Source organism: Hyla sarda, chromosome 10 (genome assembly GCF_029499605.1).
Source record: "Hyla sarda isolate aHylSar1 chromosome 10, aHylSar1.hap1, whole genome shotgun sequence".
Taxonomy (NCBI): domain Eukaryota; kingdom Metazoa; phylum Chordata; class Amphibia; order Anura; family Hylidae; genus Hyla; species Hyla sarda.
In genome coordinates, this window is record NC_079198.1 from 124,506,588 (window position 1) to 124,530,970 (window position 24,383).

A 24,383-nucleotide genomic window follows, 5' to 3' on the forward strand; every position below is an offset into this window, starting at 1 on the left:
CCGCACCTAGCTGCTGCCACACACGCTTGACACCATCTGAACCAAGTAAGTTTATCTTGGTCTCTTCGGACCACAGGACATGGTCCCAGTAATCTATGTCCTTAGTCTTCTTGTCTTCAGCAAACTGTTTATGGTCTTTGTTATGCTTCATCTTTAGAAGAGACTTCCTTCTGGGACAACAGCTATGTAGACCAATGTGATGCAGTGTTCGTTGTATGGGCTCAGCACTGACAGGCTGACCTCCCAACACCTTCAACCTCTGCAGCAATGCTGGGAACACTATTTCCCAAAGACAACCTCTGGATATGGCTCTGAGTACATGCACTCAACTTATTTGGTCGACCATAGCAGGGCCTGTTCTGAGTGGGATCTGTCCTGTGAAACCACTGTATGGTCTTACCCACCGTGCTGCAGCTCCGTTTTAGGGTCTTGGCAATCTTCTTAAAGCCTTGGCCATCTTTATGTAGAACCACAATTCTTTTTTTTCAGATCCTATAAGAGTTCTTTGCCATGAGGTGCCTTGTTGAACTTCCAGTTACCAGTATTAAACAGTGTGAGATCGATAACACCAAATTTAAGACACCTGCTCCCCATTCTCACCTGCAGTCACATGACACTGGGGGAAGAAAATGGCTATATGTTCCCAATGAGGACATTTCCACTTAGGGGTGTACTCACTTTGTTGCCATGGTTTAGACATTAATGGCTGTGTGTTGATTTATTTTGAGGAGACACAACATTAAAGAGGCTATCCAGGAAAATACTTTTTTTTTTATATGTCAACTGGCTCCAGAAAGTCAAACAGATTTGTAAATTACTTCTATTTAAAAAATCTTAATCCTTTCAGTACTTATGAGCTGCTGAAGTTGAGTTGTTCTTTTCTGTCTAAGTGCTCTCTGATGACACGTGTCTCGGGAACTGTCCAGAGTAGAAGCAAATCTCCATAGCAAACCTCTTCTACTCTGTGCAGTTCCCGAGACAAGCAGAGATGTCAGCAGAGAGCACTGTAGACAGACAGAAAAGAACAACTCAACTTCAGTAGCTGATAATTATTGGAAGGATTAAGATTTATTAATGGAAGTAATTTACAAATCTGTTTAACTTTACAACTTGTTTAACTTTTAACTTGATATATTAACTGTTTAACTTGATATATATCAAAAAAAAAGTTTTTCCCTGGAATACCCCTTTAAACACTGTTATACAGTCTGTGCACTCAGTACTTCACATTGTAGCAGAGGGTCATTTTTTCAGTATTGTCATATGAAAGGATAGAATAAAATATTTACAAAAGTGTGAGGGGTGGACTCACTTATGTATTTTTTAAATATACATATATTAGCGATGCACCGGTATATCGGCGGCCGATACATATCCGCCGAAAATAGCTATTTTGGGGAAATGCCGAGGCCTGGTAAGTGACCGGCGGCTCGTCATCTTCTTCAGTGTTCCGGTCACCGCTCCTCCGGTCCCGGCACCTACTGCTATGGTCCATAGGCCATAGCAGTTGATGTGACCCCGGGCCGGAGGAGCGGTGACCGGATCACTGTGGGGGCAGCAGTACAGACATACACTGTATATGGCTGGAAGCTGTATGTCTGTGGGGTGGGGGGAAGCTGCCTACTATTGTGGGGTAACTGCTGACCTAATGTGGGGGGGAGCTGCCTACAAATGTGGGGGGAGCTGCCTAATATTGTTGTGGGGAGCTGCCTAATATTGTGGGGGAACTGCCTACTATTGTGGGGAACCTGCCTACTATTGTGGGTGAAATGCTGACCTAATGTGGGGGAGCTGCCTACTATTGTGGGGGAACTGCTACTATTGTGGGGGAGCTGCCTACTATTGTGGGGGAGCTGCCTACTATTGTGGGGGAACTGCTACTATTGTGGGGCAGCTGCCTATTAATGTGGGGGAGCTGCCTACTATTGTGGGGGAGCTGGCAATCTAATGTGGGGGAATCTAATCTAATCTAATGAGCGGAGCGCTGCATTTTACCAGAAGACGGGGAGAAGTCATTTTCGGTTTCGGTATCGGTTTCGGCCGGACATTTTTTTTAATTTCGGTTTCGTTTTGGTTCTGAAATTTCCATTTCGGTGCACCTCTAATATATATATATATATACACACACACACACACACTCATTTTTGCTACTTTTTTTACTTGCTGTATTATGCAAATGGAACGGTGTCTTATACATTGACTTCTGACCAATATTAGCATCTTAGTGATTTACATATTTACAATTTGTTTAGATTGCACCAGCTTTTAAAGAGGAAAAAAATTATAGCAAAAAACAAAACCCAGTTATTTGCCTCGCTGTCTACGTGGTACAGTTGTACTGACATTTGTTTGAATACAAGATGACGGGAAGAAATTCTGTCATATAAATTGACTATTCGCACACATCAGCTTAGATAGATATTGATCTAAATGATCTGCAAGCGCTGACATCAGACCGTGCCTGCGCTGTCAGTCACACCTTATTATGCCCCAAAAGGCGTGATTAGTGCATAATTACGGCCCAGGATGCCATGCGTCTAGAAGATAGAAGGCATGAGTATAGGAGACATTAGACTAAAAGGGATTACCAACAGAAGTTAGAGGCCTTGGACGTAACTCTAGTTGGTGCAGAGGTAGCAGTCACACCCAGGCCTTGTACACAGTACATGAGGGCCAAAGATACATGTTACAATAATATACGGCAAAGAGAGATCCTACAGGGATTGCAGGAAAAAGGTAGAGGAATGATAGAATGGACTTGAAGATGAACAATATTAGACCGGATCTGGACTGGAGGGCGATAAGTGGTTGGGGCAACAAAGAAATGGATGAGGATGTCACTGGATAATTCCTTGTAGAATAAGAGGGCTTGTGTACCCTGAGGTCACATCAGTTATTAGGAAGACTATTAGTATATGGTATGAGGGCAATGAGTGGTGAATTTGCTTGGAGTGTTTGTGAGTTAAGAAAAGATGATGAAAAAAATCTCAGAAAAATCAAGGACTGGAAGGAGATGTTGGCGTGACTAAAGAAATTGCTAAGGATATAAGAAAAGTAAGGAATGGAATAAAACTAAGAATACAGAATTACAAATTACACATCCTAGAGGAGTCAAGACTAATAGGCTAAAGGTTAAAGGGGTACTCTGCTGCTCAGCGTTTGGAACAAACTGTTCTGAACGCTGGTGCCGGCACCGGGAGCACGTGACGTCATAGCACCAACCCCCTCATGACGTCACGCTCCGCCTACTCAATGCAAGTCTATGGGAGGGGGCGTGACGCCCCCTCCCATAGACTTGCATTGAGTAGGCGGAGCGTGACAGCTTGAGGAGGCGGAGCTATGAAGTTTGTTCCAAACCCTGAGCAGCGGAGTACCCCTTTAAGAAGATATATAACAGGATCCAATTGAACTGTAATCTCCATAATACTACTGATAAGTCCCTGGACATCACTCCGGAAACATCCTAGCGCTGGACAGTCCCGAAAAATATGTGGGAGCGTGCCTAGCGCAGTTTGACATCTCGGGGGTAGCGGGGATGTTTGGGGAAACATTCGATGGAGCATCTCTAGGGTGTGATACCAGATCGTCAGTATCTTGTTTTACCTAGAATACTGACCAAGACTCAAATTAGACTCCTTATACATATACCGACGGCTGCTAAATGCTAAATGCAGCCCCTATAGAGAAGACTCTTCCTCAATTTAAAAAAATATGGCAGATGTGGGAAACTTTTGATGCTGCATAAATCTCCTGACTTCCTAATAGGACTGTAAGGGGACCTAGTTTCTTCCTCTTTTCTTTATATTCTCCTATTCTTTTTATATAATTTTATATCTGTTGATATATTCGCTATTAGCTGCTGATCTTGAATACTGAGATGATATCTAATCAGAACATACTCCTAATACTTTGCACTTCAATGAAAACCTATATTCTCATTGTTCAGTAGCAACATACTACATGTGGTCACATATTATGTATGTTATATTTCTACTGATCTTTATTGTGTTGATTTTCTTTTATTGCACAAAGAAGAGGAAAAGAAATCACTGCATAAGGTGCACACCCAAAGAGAAATGATAAATAAGCAATAGTCTGTATAAACAGGCACAAATTTAGAATTACAGTGGTCCCTCAACATACGATGGTAATTCGTTCCAAACGGACCATCGTATGTTGAGGGAATCCGTGCAATGTAAAGTATAGGACAGTGGTCTACAACCTGCGGACCTCCAGATGTTGCAAAACTACAACACCCAGCATGCCCGGACAGCCAATGGCTGTCCGGGCATGCTGGGAGTTGTAGTTTTGCAACATCTGGAGGTCCGCTGGTTGAAGACCACTGTTAGAGGAAGTTGTACTCACCTGTCCCCGCCACTCCGGACCGTCACCGCTCGTCACCGCTGCCCTGGATGTCACCGCCCATCGCTGTCGCCGCGTCCCCGAGGTGTCCCCGACGCTCCGGCAAGGCCTCTGCTTCCCTGGCATCCTCGCTCTCCGTCGCCGCCATCACGTCGCTACGCACGCCGCTCCTATTGGATGACGGGACGGCGTGCGCAGTGACGTGATGACGATGATGGGGAGCGCCGACGATGCAGGGGATCCCGAAGAGGACGCCCCGGAGCCCCGAGGACAGGTAAGTGATCATCAGCAGACCACACGGGGCACCGTAAACGGCTATCCGGTGGCAGCTGAAGCAGTCTGCGCTGCCGGATAGCCGTTTATGCGATGGCCCCGACATACAAAAGCATCGTATGTTGATGCTGCCTCTGAGAGACCATCGTATGTTGAAATGATCGTATGTCTGGGCCATCGTAGGTCGGAGGGGTCACTGTATATCATAATGGCAAACCACAGTCAGAGGAGCAGCTGGGTACAGGTGCAGGACAGGACAGCCAGGACCCCACGCGTTCCGTCACTCCTGAGGAAGTCACCATCGAGTGACGGAACGCATGGGGTCCTGCCTGTCCTGCCCTGCACCTGTACCCAGCTCCTCCTCCGACTGTGGTTTGCCATTATGATATAATTCTTTGTTTATTATTATTATTCTGATGAACTTTGGATACACATTATTGGTCAATTGTTTATTGTTTACATTGTGCAACTTGGAGTAGCAGCTTTATTAGTGTCACCAATTGCAGGACAGGTTGTGGGGTTAGGGGGTTCATGGCCCCTCCCCATGTTGTGGTTTGCTTTATACAATAAAGACTATTGCTTATTTATCATTTCTCTTTGGGTGTGCACTTTATGCAGTGATTTATTTTCCTCTTCTTTGTGCTGTATCAATATGATTTTGCTATTAGTAGCACCCCTAATATATAATTCATGATAGGTTGAGGCCCCCCCCCCTCTCTTTCTCTGATTTTCTTTAATTATGTCCTTGCCCTTTTTCTGTAAAACTAATTATTTTTTTGTTTTTTAAATAAATAGTTAAAACATTAAATAAAATAGGCTACAGGGATAGCAAACTATGTCTGGTTTTGGTATGAATACAGTATATAAGCAGACCATGTGACTATATACTTTCCATTATTCAATGTACACTATTCTACGGTGTAAATGTGAAGCTGCTGAGCAGTGTCAAGAACTTCTATACATTCAGACATTTGTTTTTACGAAGAGCTAAACTACCAGACTGTATTTCTACTGTACTGAGCAATTTGTCTGGATGAGCACTTCCCCTCCCTGCAGCCCTCAGGGACCAAACTTAACAAAGTGTATATCAGAAGGTTTGAGCACTAGACATGTTCTGACATGGGCCCATCCCGGGGCGACGAGAGAATATGGTGCTTTATTAATTGCATTTAGTAGTGATTATTAAAGCGTCAGCATGTGTTCACACATTGTAAAAACTCTGCAGCATCATGAAACTGCAATTCCTCCTCAACGTGTGAATACACCTTAATGTCAATATACTTTACACCCTGTGTGCACAATGTCTGGGCAGATAGACGCTAGGGAATTACTGTTTTTACTCTTCAATGCAAAATATTGGGAACCTGAGGCCTCTGGTGGTAAATAAATCATTTTGATGTGAAGTCTTAAGATTCTAAGATAATATCAAGGGCAGATCGAGGTAGAACACGCACTTTCTCATATTATCTAGTTTACTGTATTTCCAACCAAAACAAGGTGCTGCACATTAAACTGCAAAGAGTTGTGTGGAGCAAGATGGGAATATTGGTAGAACGTGAAGGAAGATGAACGCAGCAGATTCTTCTGCAAAATTCCCTCAGATTCCTGGAGCAGATTTTACAGTCCTTTTGGACACAGAGTAGCCCTATTAAATGAAACAAATCTTCAGCTAGGCATCTGTTACATTTTTTGTTGCTGACCAGGACACGTATTCCCTTGCAAACAATGGGACACATATTGCACATAGTTTTTAAAGTGTAACTCTCACAAAAAAAAAAATATATATATATGTCAAAGAGACATGTCAAAGTTTATCGGCCAGGATATTCGATAAAACAAGGTGAAGCAGCTAAGCACTTCTCTCCCTTTCTTTATAGTAAGTCTATGGAGCCTAACGTCTTGCTCTAGTGATCTGTGGGGGTCTGAGCACCTAGACCCCAACAGACCAAAACGTTTATTACTAAAATCAACGTTTTGAACTGTTGGGGTCTAGGTGCTCAGACGCCCACAGATCACTAGATCTGTAATGAAAAGCAGCCATTTGTAGATTACTTCTAATAAAAAAAATCTTAATCCTTCCAGTACTTATCAGCTACTGTATACTCCACAGGAAGTTATTTTCTTTTTGAATTTCTTGCCAGTCTGACCACAGTGTCAGGAACTGTACAGAGAAGGAGCCGATCCCCATAGCAAACCTATCCTGCTCCTGAAAGTTCCTGACACGGACAGAGTTGTCAGCAGAGAGCACTGTGGTCAGACTGAAAAATGAAATTAAAAAAGAAAAGAACTTCCTCTGGAGCATACAGCAGCTGATAAGTACTGGAAGGGTTAAGATTTTGATATAGAAGTAATTTCCAAATCTGTTTAACTTTCTAGCACCAGTTGATTAAAAAAAAAAAAATGTTTTCCACTAGAGTACCCCTTTAGATCTAGGGTAACAGTGGACATGATGATACATTTTGTAAGGATGAAAACTATAGTTAAAGACTAAACGGTGACGACTGTTCTCTATAGAGGTCGATTCAGGTTACAGTATAGTTAATGCGTACCTGTTTTATAGATGACATTAAAATCCTAAAGGCTTTGTGGTCCTTATACAGTCTTAGTATTCAGGGACTTTATTAAGGAGTAATATCATTTTCTGAACTGCTCATTTAAAGGGGTATTCCAGGCCAAAACTTTTTTATATATATCAACTGGCTCCGGAAAGTTAAACAGAATTGAAAATTACTTTTATTAAAAAATCTTAATCCTTTCAGTACTTATGAGCTTCTGAAGTTAAGGTTGTTCTTTTCTGTCTAAATCCTCTCTGATGACACCTGTCTCGGGAAACGCCCAGTTTAGAAGAGGTTTGCTATGGGGATTTGCTTCTAAACTGGGCGTTTCCCGAGACACGTGTCATCAGAGAGAATTTAGGCAGAAAAGAACAACCTTAACTTCAGTACTGAAAGGATTAAGATTTTTTAATAGAAGTAATTTACAAATCTGTTTAACTTTCTGGAGCCAGTTGATATATAAAAAAAGTTTTTTCCTGGAATACCCCTTTAATCCTTCCAATAGTTATTAGCTTCTGAAGTTGAGTTGTTGTTCTCTGTCTAACTGCTCTCTGATGACTCACGTCCCGGGAGCTGTGCAGTTCCTATGGGGATATTCTCCCATCATGCACAGCTCCCGGGACGTGACATCATCATTGAGCAGTTAGACAGAAAACTTCAGAAGCTAATAACTATTGGAAGGATTAAGATTTTTTTATAGAAGTCATTTACAAATCTGTTTAACTTTCCAGAGCCAGTTGATATATAAAAAAAAGTTTTGCCTGGAATACCCCTTTAAGTTTTGTTTTCCTTTCTTAATGATTCACTAGTTGTCATTTACTAGCTTCAGTGATAAAGGTCCAGACAGCTACATAACCAGGATGAAATCCAATGTGAAAATTGCCAAAGCTTGAAAAGATTAGACATGAACAGAATTATCCGCTATAGTCAGTGTTCATGGTCTAGAACAGTGGTCTTCAACCTGCGGACCTCCAGATGTTGCAAAACTACAACTCCCAGCATGCCCGGACAGCCGTTGGCTGTCCGGGCATGCTGGGAGTTGTAGTTTTGCAACATCTGGAGGTCCGCAGGTTGGAGACCACTGGTCTAGAATGACGGATTAACTGTGTAAATGTCCATTATGTAATGATGTCTGTTTTGTGTCCCAGCAGCCAAACTGAAATTGACGGTGTCTTCTCAGCCTCCACTCCTGAGGTGCTCAGAGATGGAGGCCCCGTTGGTGTCCCTGGATGAGGAGTTTGAAGATGTCAGGTCTTACTCCGAGGATCGAGAAGACAAGTCGAGGAGCATCTATATGTCACCTTCAAGACATCTGGAGGACGCTTCCCTTTCTGAGCTAGAAAACTTCAGCTCTGAGATTATCAGTTTCAAGTCAATGGAAGACTTGGTCAATGAGTTTGATGAAAAGCTCAATGTTTGTTTTCGAAATTACAATACCAAAACGGAGAACTTGGCCCCTGTAAAGAATCATCTGCAGATTCAGGAGGAGGAGGAAAGGCTCAGAGATGAGGAGTAAGTGGTGTTCTTAACTTTGTTTTTCTCGCTAGATCAATGCACATCTAAAGTATATAATCTAAAATGTGTGTGTATATATAAATAAATATATATATATATATATATATATATATATATATATATATATAAAACAATGGTGCAGCACTGCAAAATTGCAAAAAAAGTGTAAAAATGTATTCCTTCATGTCAAAATTTAAAACGACGTTTCAGCTTCCCAATGGAGCTTTTTTCAAGCATGCTTTACATTTTGACATGAAGGAATACATTTTTACACTTTTTTTTGCAATTTTGCAGTGCTGCGCCATTGTTTTCTATTACATGGACTTTGATCGAGTCGGGGCGCTGGCACCGGGCATCAAATGGTGAAGTAGTGCTGCATTGTTTTTGAATATATATATATATATATATATCTTATGTAGAAAAATGAATGGTGCACAGAGTCCGCTTTCAAAAGCCCACGGGTGCTCAGTCCTCAAAGCCAGACCACGATCATAATGCATTTTAGACAAAAAATGGAAGATGGCGCTCCAAGGCAAAAATAGCGAAAACACAAATTTACCCATCCAGTACAAAAAAGATGCATAGATCTCTCCCATGATCTTTTTATACCCAGGACTGTATCTATAACAAGGGGGCATCCTCTACGTCTAGAGGAAAGAAGGTTTCTACACCAGCACAGACGGGGGTTCTTTACTGTAAGAGCAGTGAGACTGTGGAATTCTCTCCCGGAGGAGGTGGTCATGGGGAACTCTGTAAAAGAGATCAAAAGGGGTCTGGATGCATTTCTGGAGAATAATAACATTACAGGTTATGTATAGTAGATTTATAGGGACAGAACATTGATCCAGGGATTTATTCTGATGCCATATTTGGAGTTAGGAAGGAATTTTTACCTCTAGTATGAGTTTTTTTTTGTCTTCCTTGGATCAATTCAGTAGGGACTCATTAGGGTTATAGGTTGAACTTGATGGACTCTGACCTTTTTTCAACCTTATGAACTATGTTACTATGTGTGTGTGTGTATTGTCATAGGAGAAAAGCCTTTCCTTTGGTTTGAGCTAGGGGGGGCATCCCTCTGCAAAGAATGTGCTTGGGGACCCCATAACCTAACCACACAGATACCCTCCTACCCCACCCGGGCGGATATTAAACTTCTCAATCGTCTCTATACTGTGGCCTCCCAGAACCTTTGCTCTATTTGTATACAGAATGGCTGCAGGAGTAACATTATATCGATGAGTCCGCTGCTGTCAATTACTCGTCACAGGGGTTTTCAGATAAGACCAGTAATTAGTTGCAGTGGTCCTGTTGACGTGATGTTACTATTGCGGTCTGTATACAAATAGAGCGGAGATACCGGGAGGCCCAGGAATGGAAGCAAGAAGAAAGGTGAGTATGGGCATTAATTACCACTGAGTTCCATTCCACTCATTTTCCACAGACAGGCAGCACAGGACTCTAACCTCTACCTACTCTTTGTTCCAGTTTCAGTCTTGGGAGTCCCCTTCAGAACACTCAGCAGCACAGCTCAAAACTTAAAGGGGTACTTCGCTACTCAGCGTTTGGAACAAACTGTTCCAAACACTGGAGCCGGCGCAGGGAGCTCGTGACGTCATAGCCGCGCCCCCTCAATGCAAGTCTATGGGAGGGGGCGTGACAGCCGTCACGCCCCCTCCCATAGACTTGCATTGAGGGGGCGGGGCGTGATGTCATGAGGAGGCAGGGCTATGATGTCACGAGCTCCCGGCTCCAGCATTCGGAACAGTTTGTTCCAAAAGCTGAGCAGCGGAGTACCCCTTTAATGAGATGACCAGGTGCAGCGATCAAATGCCCCACCCAATCTCTCAGACCCCTCCCATAGACTTGCATTGAGGGGGCGGGGTGTGACGTCATGAGGAGGCGGGGCTATGATGTCACGAGCTTCCGGTTTGTTCCAAACGCTGTGCAGTGGAGTACCCCTTTAAGTAAAAGCACAGGCAGACTCAGTGGATAGAGCAAGTATAATTCCAACACTGATTGGCTGAGAGGCTCAGCCAACCAGTATTACGTCTAATTTCAGCAGCACCGCTTTGCTGGATCAATAGGTCTGTACGCTGTAGAGTGGTGATGCTGCTGGTAGTAGTGCATCATCTGACCATGTCTAGGCCATGCCTCTAACCACACCCAGTCCCCACCCAAACAACTCAATCTCACCCATCCTTATCCTTTAAATAATCAGAAGCAAATCACAAAAAAATAACATGAATACATAAAAAAATGTAGAAGGCAAAAAGTAAAAGCTTATACTAACTAGACCGTGCATTGATTAGGACATACTTAAAGGGGTATTCCAGGCCAAAACTTTTTTTTATATATCAACTATCAAACAGATTTGTAAATTACTTCTATTAAAAAATCTTAATCCTTCCAATAGTTATTAGCTTCTGAAGTTGAGTTGTTGTTTTCTGTCTAACTGCTCTCTGATGACTCACGTCCCGGGAGCTGTGCAGTTCCTATGGGGATATTTTCCCGGGACATGACATCATCATTGAGCAGTTAGACAGAAAACTTCAGAAGCTAATAACTATTGGAAGGATTAAAATTTTTTTATAGAAGTAATTTACAAATCTGTTTAACTTTCCGGAGCCAGTTGATGTATAAAAAAAAGTTTTTGCCGGGAATACCCCTTTAACACTAGTTTAAGGACTGGCTGGGGGCAGCATCTACACTAGACCGTGCACTGACTGGGGCAGCATGACAAAAAGCCGCATTTATCTGTCATGTGAAACATTTCCTTCTTCCCTCAAACAAAATCTAATCCTGGTTTTAACAAAAAAAAAAACATATGGACGGGAATACGGAGCACAATTTCAGTCATGTGAACAAAAACGCCACTGATATTTGGTTATTTAGGAAGATCCATTCTCCTTTCTGCTTTTTGTCACGATGAATGGGATTGGATGCCAAAAGAGGAATCTAAGGGAGACTTTCCCAATGGAACAGTACAGAAATATTTCTTTGTTGTATCCATGAGCATAAAAGCATAAAAGAGAATAGAGAACAGATCTCTTTCAGTTATTAAGACTGATTCATCAGGTTTTGCTATTAAATGGGCATTCCAGGAAACAACTTTATTTTACTTTCTTTTTTTATATCAACTGGCTCCAGAAAGTTAAACAGATTTGTAAATTACTTCTATTAAAAAATCTTAATCCTTACAGTAATTATGAGGTGCTGAAGTTGAGTTATTCTTTTCAGTCTGGCAACAGTGCTCTCTGCTGACATCTCTGCTTGTCTCAGGAACTGCACAGAGTAGAGGAGGTTTACTATGGGGATTTGGTTCTACTCTGGACAGTTCCCGAGACAGGTGTCATCAGAGAGCACTTAGTCAGAAAAGAACAACTCTACTTCAGCAGCTCATAAGTACTGAAAGGATTAATATTTTTTTATAGAAGTAATTTACAATCTGTTTAACTTTCTGGAGCCAGTTGATATACAGTACAGACCAAAAGTTTGGACACACCTTCTCATTCAGAGTTTTCTTTATTTTTATGACTATGAATATTGTAGATTCACACTGAAGGCATCAAAACTATGAATTAACACATGTGGAATTATAGACATAACAAAAAAGTGTGAAAATCTGTCATATTCTAGGTTCTAGCCACCTTCTGCTTTGATTATTGCTTTGCACACTCTTTCTCTTGATGAGCTTCAAGAGGTAGTCACCTGAAATGGTCTTCCAACAGTCATGAAGGAGTTCCCAGAGATGCTTAGCACTTGTTGGCCCTTTTGCCTTCATTGGGTTCAGGTCCGGTGACTGTGGAGGCCAGGTCATCGGGTGCAGCACCCTATCACTCTCCTTCTTGGTCAAATAGCCCTTACACAGCCTGGAGGGGTTTGGGGTCATTGTCCTGTTGAAAAATAAATGATGGTCCAACTAAACGCAAACCGGATGGAATAGCAGCCGCTGCAAGATGCTGTGGTAGCCATGCTGGTTCAGTATGCCTTCAATTTTGAATAAATCCCCAACAGTGTCACCAGCAAAGCCCCCCCACACCATCACACCTCCTCCTCCACACCATCACACCTCCTCCCCCACACCATCACACCTCCTCCTCCACACCATCACACCTCCTCCTCCACACCAGCACACCTCCTCCTCCACACCATCACACCTCCTCCTCCACACCATCACACCTCCTCCTCCACACCATCACACCTCCTCCTCCACACCATCACACCTCCTCCCCCACACCATCACACCTCCTCCTCCACACCATCACACCTCCTCCTCCACACCATCACACCTCCTCCTCCACACCATCACACCTCCTCCTCCACACCAGCACACCTGTGAAGTGAAAACCATTTCAGGTGACTACCTCTTGAAGCTCATCAAGAGAATGCCAAGAGTGTGCAAAGCAGTAATCAAAGCAAAAGGTGGCTACTTTGAAGAACCTAGAATATGACATATTTTCAGTTGTTTCACATTTTTTTGTTATGTCTATAATTCCACATGTGTTAATTCATAGTTTTGATGCCTTCAATGTGAATCTACAATTTTCATAGTCCTGAAAATAAAGAAAACTCTGAATGAGAAGGTGTGTTCAAACTTTTGGTCTGTGCTGTATAAAAAAAGTTTTTTTTCCTGAATAACCCCTTTAAATATGTGTAATAATATAGTGATGAGACATTGATGGATACAATAGAGACAACATAGGGAACAGGTGGCGGTCCAGATGTTATGCCGTGTACCACCCATGCTGGGACTTGTATCCTTGTAACATCTGTAAAGCCACAGGTTGTCTCTGTCTGTTTTGAATAGAAGCTCTGACACCTGACCTGGCAGAGCCCCAGTAGCTCCAGTCATCACTTAACTTGACTTATTACTGGCTGGATTTTACTGAGAAATGGTGAAATTAATTAATTCAAAAGACTGTGTGTCAGATTCTGTGAGACCCTGGTAACGTGTGGCACTGTGTTGTTGTGCATACTGTGTTGTTGTGCATACTGTGTTGTGCATACTGTGTTGTGCATACTGTGTTGTGCATACTGTGATGTGCATACTGTGTTGTGCATACTGTGTTGTGCATACTGTGTTGGGCATACTGTGTTGTGTATACTGTGATGTGCATACTGTGTTGTGCATACTGTGTTGGGCATACTGTGTTGGGCATACTGTGTTGGGCATACTGCGTTGTGGATACTGTGTTGTGGATACTGTGTTGTGATGTGCATACTGTGTTGTTGTGCATACTGTGTTGTTGTGCATACTGTGTTGTGCATACTGTGTTGTTGTGCATACTGTGTTGTTGTGCATACTGTGTTGTTGTGCATACTGTGTTGTGCATACTGAGTTGTGCATACTGTGTTGCATACTGTGTTGTGCATACAGTGTTGTGCATACTGTGTTGTTGTGCATACTGTGTTGGGCATACTGTGATGTGCATACTGTGTTGTGCATACTGTGTTGGGCATACTGTGTTGGGCATACTGTGTTGCATACTGTGATGTGCATACTGTGTTGCATACTGTGTTGCATACTGTGATGTGCATACTGTGTTGGGCATACTGTGATGTGCATACTGTGTTGTGCATACTGTGTTGTGCATACTGTGTTGTGCATACTGTGATGTGCATACTGTGTTGTTGTGCATACTGTGTTGTGCATACTGTGTTGTTGTGCATACTGTGTTGTGGTGCATACTGTGTTGTGCATACAGTGTTGTGAATACTGTGTTGTGCATACTGTGTTGTGCATACAGTGTTGTGCATACTGTGTTGTTGTGCATACTGTGTTGTGCATACTGTGTTGTGCATACTGTGTTGTGCATACTGTGATGCGCATACTGTGTTGTGCATACTGTGTTGTTGTGCATACTGTGTTGTTGTGCATACAGTGTTGTGCATACAGTGTTGTGAATACAGTGTTGTGAATACAGTGTTGTGAATACAGTGTTGTGCATACTGTGTTGTGCATACTGTGTTGTGCATACAGTGTTGTGCATACTGTGTTGTTGTGCATACTGTGTTGTGCATACTGTGTTGTGCATACTGTGATGTGCATACTGTGTTGTTGTGCATACTGTGTTGTTGTGCATACTGTGTTGTTGTGCATACTGTGTTGTGCATACTGTGTTGTGCATACTGTGTTGTTGTGCATACTGTGTTGTTGTGCATACTGTGTTGTGCATACTGTGTTGTGCATACTGTGATGTGCATACTGTGATGTGCATACTGTGTTGTTGTGCATACTGTGTTGTGCATACTGTGTTGTGCATACAGTGTTGTGAATACAGTGTTGTGCATACTGTGTTGTGCATACTGTGTTGTGCATACAGCGTTGTGCATACTGTGTTGTGCATACTGTGTTGTGCATACTGTGTTGTGCATACTGTGATGGGCATACTGTGTTGGGCATACTGTGTTGGGCATACTGTGTTGTGCATACTGTGATGTGCATACTGTGTTGTTGTGCATACTGTGTTGTGCATACAGTGTTGTGAATACAGTGTTGTGCATACTGTGTTGTGCATACTGTGTTGTGCATACAGTGTTGTGCATACTGTGTTGTTGTGCATACTGTGTTGTGCATACTGTGTTGTGCATACTGTGTTGTGCATACTGTGATGTGCATACTGTGTTGTGCATACTGTGATGTGCATACTGTGTTGGGCATACTGTGATGTGCATACTGTGTTGTGCATACTGTGTTGTGCATACTGTGTTGTTGTGCATACTGTGTTGTTGTGCATACTGTGGTGTGCATACTGTGTTGTGAATACAGTGTTGTGCATACTGTGTTGTGCATACTGTGTTGTGCATACTGTGTTGTGCATACAGTGTTGTGAATACAGTGTTGTGCATACAGTGTTGTGCATACAGTGTTGTGCATACAGTGTTGTGAATACAGTGTTGTGCATACTGTGTTGTGCATACTGTGTTGTGCATACAGCGTTGTGCATACTGTGTTGTGCATACTGTGTTGTGCATACTGTGTTGGGCATACTGTGTTGTGCATACTGTGATGTGCATACTGTGTTGTTGTGCATACTGTGTTGTGCATACAGTGTTGTGAATACAGTGTTGTGCATACTGTGTTGTGCATACTGTGTTGTGCATACAGTGTTGTGCATACTGTGTTGTTGTGCATACTGTGTTGTGCATACTGTGTTGTGCATACTGTGTTGTGCATACTGTGATGTGCATACTGTGTTGTGCATACTGTGTTGTGCATACTGTGATGTGCATACTGTGTTGGGCATACTGTGATGTGCATACTGTGTTGTGCATACTGTGTTGTTGTGCATACTGTGTTGTTGTGCATACTGTGGTGTGCATACTGTGTTGTGAATACAGTGTTGTGCATACTGTGTTGTGCATACTGTGTTGTGCATACAGTGTTGTGAATACAGTGTTGTGCATACAGTGTTGTGCATACAGTGTTGTGCATACAGTGTTGTGCATACTGTGTTGTGCATACTGTGATGTGCATACTGTGTTGTGGTGCATACTGTGTTGTGCATACTGTGTTGTGCATACAGTGTTGTGGTGCATACTGTGTTGTGCATACTGTGTTGTTGTGCATACTGTGTTGTGCATACTGTGTTGTGCATACTGTGTTGTTGTGCATACAGTGTGGTGCATACTGTGTTGTGGTGCATACTGTGTTGTGCATACTGTGTTGTTGTGCATACTGTGTTGTGCATACTGTGTTGTGCATACAGTGTTGTGGTGCATACTGTGTTGTGCATACTGTGTTGTTGTGCATACTGTGTTGTGCATACTGTGTTGTGCATACTGTGTTGTGCATACTGTGTTGTTGTGCATACTGTGTTGTGCATACTGTGTTGTGCATACTGTGTTGTGCATACTGTGTTGTGGTGCATACTGTGATGTGCATACTGTGTTGTGGTGCATACTGTGTTGTGCATACTGTGTTGTGGTGCATACTGTGATGTGCATACTGTGTTGTGGTGCATACTGTGTTGTGGTGCATACTGTGTTGTGGTGCATACTGTGTTGTGGTGCATACTGTGTTGTGGTGCATACTGTGTTTTTGTGCATACTGTGTTTTTGTGCATACTGGAGGGGCAAGCTGTATATAACTAGCTTGCCCCCTGACTGGTGAGCAGTTAAGGGGTTAAGAAATATACAGGCAATGTTTTTTAGCCCTCTCCCCCGCCTGTAAAAACTTGTTGGTAACTACAGTGGTATGTCCCATGGGTGGGGGGGAAGGAGTGCACCAATCAGGGGTGTAATAGTTTCCCGGGCTTTCAGGGGCCCTCCCCTGGGTATTTATATCTGTGGTGCCTCCCTTCCCCCCTCAATCTGCCCAGGACCCGGAGTTTTGCCCTCCTTCCCTCCCTTTTTGTATCTCTGTTTATTGTAAGTCACAGCTTGGCGGTAAGAAGACGGTGAAAACGGGGTCAACCCGGGGTAGACCTCCACACAGGACGGTGCGGCAGCACCTCTCGGGTTGGCAAGAAGCCAATCGGTGTCTTTGTTACAGTTAAATTGTTATTTATATAAGTAATTTTATAAATAAAGCTGTGGCCGATTCCCACCCACGGAAAAGTTGAATTGTTGTTGTGTCAGTTATTATTTAATTAATTATTGTAGTAAGGGGGAGGGGTAGTTATAGCCTGCTAGGAGCTAATTGGGTCTCAACAGTCTGTGTTGTGCATACAGTGTTGTGCATACTGTGTTGTGCATACTGTGTTGTGTTATGAATACTGTGATGTGCATACTGTGTTGTGCATACTGTGTTGTGTTATGAATACTGTGTTGTGCATACTGTGTTGTGCATACTGTGATGTGCATACTGTGTTATGCATACAGTGTTGTGCATACTGTGTTGTGCATACTGTTTTGTGCATACAGTGTTGGGCATACTGTGTTGGGCATACTGTTTTGTGCATACAGTGTTGGGCATACTGTGTTGTGCATACTGTGTTGTGCATACTGTGTTGGGCATACTGTGATGTGCATACTGTGTTATGCATACAGTGTTGTGCATACTGTGTTGTGCATACTGTTTTGTGAATACTGTGTTGGGCATACTGTGTTGTGCATACTGTTTTGTGCATACAGTGTTGGGCATACTGTGTTGGGCATACTGTGTTGTGCATACTGTGTTGGGCATACTGTGTTGGGCATACTGTGTTGGGCATACTGTGTTGGGCATACTGTGTTGTGCATACTGTGTTGTGCATACTGTTTTGTGCATACAGTGTTGGGCATACTGTGTTGGGCATACTGTGTTGGGCATACTGTGTTGTGCATACTGTTTTGTGCATACAGTGTTGGGCATACTGTGTTGGGCATACTGTGTTGTGCATACTGTGTTGGGCATACTGTGTTGGGCATACTGTGTTGGGCATACTGTGTTGTGCATACTGTTTTGTGCATACAGTGTTGGGCATACTGTGTTGGGCATACTGTGTTGGGCATACTGTGTTGTGCATACTGTTTTGTGCATACAGTGTTGGGCATACTGTGTTGGGCATACTGTGTTGGGCATACTGTGTTGGGCATACTGTGTTGTGCATACTGTGATGTGCATACTGTGTTATGCATACAGTGTTGTGCATACTGTGTTGTGCATACTGTGTTGTGCATACTGTTTTGTGCATACAGTGTTGGGCATACTGTGTTGGGCATACTGTGTTGGGCATACTGTTTTGTGCATACAGTGTTGGGCATACTGTGTTGTGCATACTGTGTTGTGCATACTGTGTTGTGCATACTGTGTTGGGCATACTGTGTTGGGCATACTGTGATGTGCATACTGTGTTATGCATACAGTGTTGTGCATACTGTGTTGTGCATACTGTTTTGTGCATACAGTGTTGGGCATACTGTGTTGGGCATACTGTGTTGGGCATACTGTGTTGGGCATACTGTGTTGTGCATACTGTGATGTGCATACTGTGTTATGCATACAGTGTTGTGCATACTGTGTTGTGCATACTGTTTTGTGCATACAGTGTTGGGCATACTGTGTTGGGCATACTGTGTTGGGCATACTGTTTTGTGCATACAGTGTTGGGCATACTGTTTTGTGCATACAGTGTTGGGCATACTGTGTTGTGCATACTGTGTTGTGCATACTGTGTTGGGCATACTGTGTTGGGCATACTGTGATGTGCATACTGTGTTATGCATACAGTGTTGTGCATACTGTGTTGTGCATACTGTTTTGTGCATACAGTGTTGGGCATACTGTGTTGGGCATACTGTGTTGGGCATACTGTTTTGTGCATACAGTGTTGGGCATACTGTGTTGGGCATACTGTTTTGTGCATACAGTGTTGGGCATACTGTGTTGGGCATACTGTTTTGTGCATACAGTGTTGGGCATACTGTGTTGGGCATACTGTGTTGGGCATACTGTGTTGGGCATACTGTGTTGTGCATACTGTTTTGTGCATACTGTTTTGTGCATACAGTGTTGGGCATACTGTGTTGGGCATACTGTGTTGGGCATACTGTGTTGGGCATACTGTGTTGGGCATACTGTGTTGTGCATACTGTTTTGTGCATACTGTTTTGTGCATACAGTGTTGTGCATACTGTGATGTTGGGCATACTGTGTTGGGCATACTGTGTTGGGCATACTGTGTTGTGCATACTGTGTTGTGCATACTGTGTTGTGCATACTGTTTTGTGCATACTGTTTTGTGCATACTGTGTTGTGCATACTGTGTTGTGCATACTGTGATGTTGTGCATACTGTGTTGGGCATACTGTGTTGGGCATACTGTGTTGTGCATACTGTGTTGTGCATACTGTGTTGGGCATACTGTGTTGGGCATACTGTGTTGGGCATACTGTTTTGTGCATACAGTGTTGTGCATACTGTGTTGGGCATACTGTTTTGTGCATACTGTGATGTGCATACTGTGTTGTGCATACTGTGTTGCATACTGTGATGTGCATACTGTAATGTGCATACTGTGTTGGGCATACTGTGTTGTGCATACTGTGTTGTGCATACTGTGTTGGGCATACTGTGTTGTGGTGCATACTGTGTTGTGGTGCATACTGTGTTGTGGTGCATACTGTGTTGTGCATACTGTGTTGTGCATACAGTGTTGTGGTGCATACTGTGTTGTGGTGCATACTGTGTTGTGCATACTGTGTTGTTGTGCATACTGTGTTGTGCATACTGTGTTGTGCATACTGTGTTGTTGTGCATACAGTGTGGTGCATACTGTGTTGTGGTGCATACTTTGTTGTGCATACTGTGTTGTTGTGCATACTGTGTTGTGCATACTGTGTTGTGCATACAGTGTTGTGGTGCATACTGTGTTGTGCATACTGTGTTGTTGTGCATACTGTGTTGTGCATACTGTGTTGTGCATACTGTGTTGTGCATACTGTGTTGTTGTGCATACTGTGTTGTGCATACTGTGTTGTGCATACTGTGTTGTGCATACTGTGTTGTGCATACTGTGTTGTGCATACTGTGATGTGCATACTGTGTTGTGGTGCATACTGTGTTGTGCATACTGTGTTGTGGTGCATACTGTGTTGTGGTGCATACTGTGTTGTGGTGCATACTGTGTTGTGGTGCATACTGTGTTTTTGTGCATACTGTGTTTTTGTGCATACTGGAGGGGCAAGCTGTATATAACTAGCTTGCCCCCTGACTGGTGAGCAGTTAAGGGGTTAAGAAATATACAGGCAATGTTTTTTAGCCCTCTCCCCCGCCTGTAAAAACTTGTTGGTAACTACAGTGGTATGTCCCATGGGTGGGGGGGAAGGAGTGCACCAATCAGGGGTGTAATAGTTTCCCGGGCTTTCAGGGGCCCTCCCCTGGGTATTTATATCTGTGGTGCCTCCCTTCCCCCCTCAATCTGCCCAGGACCCGGAGTTTTGCCCTCCTTCCCTCCCTTTTTGTATCTCTGTTTATTGTAAGTCACAGCTTGGCGGTAAGAAGACGGTGAAAGCGGGGTCAACCCGGGGTAGACCTCCACACAGGACGGTGCGGCAGCACCTCTCGGGTTGGTAAGAAACCAATCGGTGTCTTTGTTACAGTTAAATTGTTATTTATATAAGTAATTTTATAAATAAAGCTGTGGCCGATTCCCACCCACGGAAAAGTTGAATTGTTGTTGTGTCAGTTATTATTTAATTAATTATTGTAGTAAGGGGGAGGGGTAGTTATAGCCTGCTAGGAGCTAATTGGGTCTCAACAGTCTGTGTTGTGCATACTGTGTTGTGCATACTGTGATGTGCATACTGTGTTGTGTTATGAATACTGTGATGTGCATACTGTGTTGTGCATACTGTGTTGTGTTATGAATACTGTGTTGTGCATACTGTGTTGTGCATACTGTGTTGTGTTATGAATACTGTGTTGTGCATACTGTGATGTGCATACTGTGTTATGCATACAGTGTTGTGCATACTGTGTTGTGCATACTGTTTTGTGCATACAGTGTTGGGCATACTGTGTTGGGCATACTGTTTTGTGCATACAGTGTTGGGCATACTGTGTTGTGCATACTGTGTTGTGCATACTGTGTTGGGCATACTGTGATGTGCATACTGTGTTATGCATACAGTGTTGTGCATACTGTGTTGTGCATACTGTTTTGTGAATACTGTGTTGGGCATACTGTGTTGTGCATACTGTTTTGTGCATACAGTGTTGGGCATACTGTGTTGGGCATACTGTGTTGTGCATACTGTGTTGGGCATACTGTGTTGGGCATACTGTGTTGGGCATACTGTGTTGTGCATACTGTTTTGTGCATACAGTGTTGGGCATACTGTGTTGGGCATACTGTGTTGGGCATACTGTGTTGTGCATACTGTTTTGTGCATACAGTGTTGGGCATACTGTGTTGGGCATACTGTGTTGTGCATACTGTGTTGGGCATACTGTGTTGGGCATACTGTGTTGGGCATACTGTGTTGTGCATACTGTTTTGTGCATACTGTTTTGTGCATACAGTGTTGGGCATACTGTGTTGGGCATACTGTGTTGTGCATACTGTTTTGTGCATACAGTGTTGGGCATACAGTGTTGGGCATACTGTGTTGGGCATACTGTGTTGGGCATACTGTGTTGTGCATACTGTGTTGGGCATACTGTGTTGGGCATACTGTGTTGTGCATACTGTGATGTGCATACTGTGTTATGCATACAGTGTTGTGCATACTGTGTTGTGCATACTGTGTTGTGCATACTGTTTTGTGCATACAGTGTTGGGCATACTGTGTTGGGCATACTGTGTTGGGCATACTGTTTTGTGCATACAGTGTTGGGCATACTGTGTTGGGCATACTGTTTTGTGCATACAGTGTTGGGCATACTGTGTTGGGCATACTGTTTTGTGCATACAGTGTTGGGCATACTGTGTTGGGCATACTGTGTTGGGCATACTGTGTTGGGCATACTGTGTTGTGCATACTGTTTTGTGCATACAGTGTTGGGCATACTGTGTTGGGCATACTGTGTTGGGCATACTGTGTTGGGCATACTGTGTTGGGCATACTGTGTTGGGCATACTGTTTTGTGCATACAGTGTTGTGCATACTGTGATGTTGGGCATACTGTGTTGGGCATACTGTGTTGGGCATACTGTGTTGTGCATACTGTGTTGTGCATACTGTTTTGTGCATACTGTTTTGTGCATACTGTTTTGTGCATACTGTTTTGTGCATACTGTGTTGTGCATACTGTGATGTTGTGCATACTGTGTTGGGCATACTGTGTTGGGCATACTGTGTTGTGCATACTGTGTTGTGCATACTGTGTTGGGCATACTGTGTTGGGCATACTGTGTTGGGCATACTGTTTTGTGCATACAGTGTTGTGCATACTGTGTTGGGCATACTGTTTTGTGCATACTGTGATGTGCATACTGTGTTGTGCATACTGTGTTGCATACTGTGATGTGCATACTGTAATGTGCATACTGTGTTGGGCATACTGTGTTGTGCATACTGTGTTGTGCATACTGTGTTGGGCATACTGTGTTGTGCATTGTGCATACTGTGTTGTGCATACTGTGATGGGCATACTGTGTTGTGCATACTGTGTTGTACATACTGTGTTGTTGTGCATACTGTGTTGTGCATACTGTGTTGCATACTGTGTTGGGCATACTGTGTTGGGCATACTGTGTTGCATACTGTGTTGCATACTGTGTTGTGCATACTGTGATGTGCATACTGTGTTGGGCATACTGTGTTGGGCATACTGTGTTGTGCATACTGTGTTGTGCATACTGTGTTGTGCATACTGTGATGTGCATACTGTGTTGTGCATACTGTGTTGTGCATACTGTGATGTGCATACTGTGTTGCATACTGTGTTGTGCATACTGTGATGTGCATACTGTGTTGTGCATACTGTGTTGTGCATACTGTGTTGTGGTGCATACTGTGTTGTGCATACTGTGTTGGGCATACTGTGTTGGGCATACTGTGTTGTGCATACTGTGATGTGCATACTGTGTTGCATACTGTGTTGTGCATACTGTGATGTGCATACTGTGTTGCATACTGTGTTGTGCATACTGTGTTGTGCATACTGTGTTGTGCATACTGTGTTGTGCATACTGTGTTGTGGTGCATACTGTGTTGTGCATACTGTGTTGGGCATACTGTGTTGGGCATACTGTGTTGGGCATACTGTGTTGTGCATACTGTGTTGGGCATACTGTGTTGGGCATACTGTGTTGTGCATACTGTGTTGTGCATACTGTGTTGCATACTGTGTTGTGCATACTGTGTTGCATACTGTGTTGGGCATACTGTGTTGCATACTGTGTTGGGCATACTGTGTTGGGCATACTGTGTTGTGTATACTGTGTTGGGCATACTGTGTTGTGCATACTGTGTTGTGTATACTGTGTTGTTGTGCATACTGTGTTGGGCATACTGTGTTGTGCATACTGTGTTGTGTATACTGTGTTGTGCATACTGTGTTGGGCATACTGTGTTGTGTATACTGTGTTGTTCACATGTCTAGATGCTGGGACTGATTGTGATCTTTGGGCAGGACCTTGAGGCCTGGCTTCTGATTCATTCTGCAATGCTGGGGATCATTGTTACGTAATGTCTGCCCCCCCCCCCCCCCCCCCCGGCCGCGGCGTGCTTCCATTCTGCATCATTGATCTTTCCATAGAAACCGTTCTTCAGTAACCCTTGACTTGCTGAGCATTATTTAGATTGGTGAATAACTACATCTCCAGTTTAATGAGAGCCAGGAGGGCCCCCCATACACATTAGATGATCAGCTGATCCCAATAGCTTATATAAGGAAGCTATTATTGTAGAATTATGTAGGGGTTCTTGTGCTTACTTTTTTTTAGCTCATGTGGCATGAGTTATGCTCCATGTTGGATATAAATAGATCACTAAAATCCCTTCTACATTTCCCATGAATCCTCTTGCTCCTCTGAGAGATTGGGTGTGGCGTTTGATCGCTGCACCTGGTTATCTCATTAAAGGGGTTGGAGAAAATCCCCAACCAACTGCAACTATCTATTGAACTCATCTGGGTGATCTCCAGTACCAGCAGCTTAAAGGGGTACTCCGCTGCTCAGCGTTTGGAACAAACTGTTCCGAAGTCTGGAGCCGGTGCCGGGAGCTCGTGGCGTCATAGCCCCGCCCCTCATGATGTCTGAGCTCTGTGTTCCAAAAAGAAAAGAATTTCCTCTGTAGTATTCAGCAGCT

At 43.3% G+C, this 24,383-nt stretch overlaps 1 protein-coding gene across 6 annotated transcripts in view; it reads left to right on the plus strand.

The window, feature by feature from the left end:
- Positions 1-24,383, plus strand: part of FEZ1 (fasciculation and elongation protein zeta 1) — a 129,837-nt gene that overhangs the window by 48,868 nt on the left and 56,586 nt on the right. For 4 of the 6 annotated variants that reach the window (XM_056544266.1, XM_056544265.1, XM_056544267.1 and 1 more), the window contains exon 2: positions 8,339-8,702. In XM_056544266.1, coding sequence (XP_056400241.1) covers positions 8,339-8,702 — 364 coding nt within the window. Of the gene's footprint in view, positions 1-8,338; positions 8,707-24,383 lie in introns of those variants that run through there. The other 2 variants (XM_056544270.1, XM_056544269.1) reach the window with 2 other exon arrangements.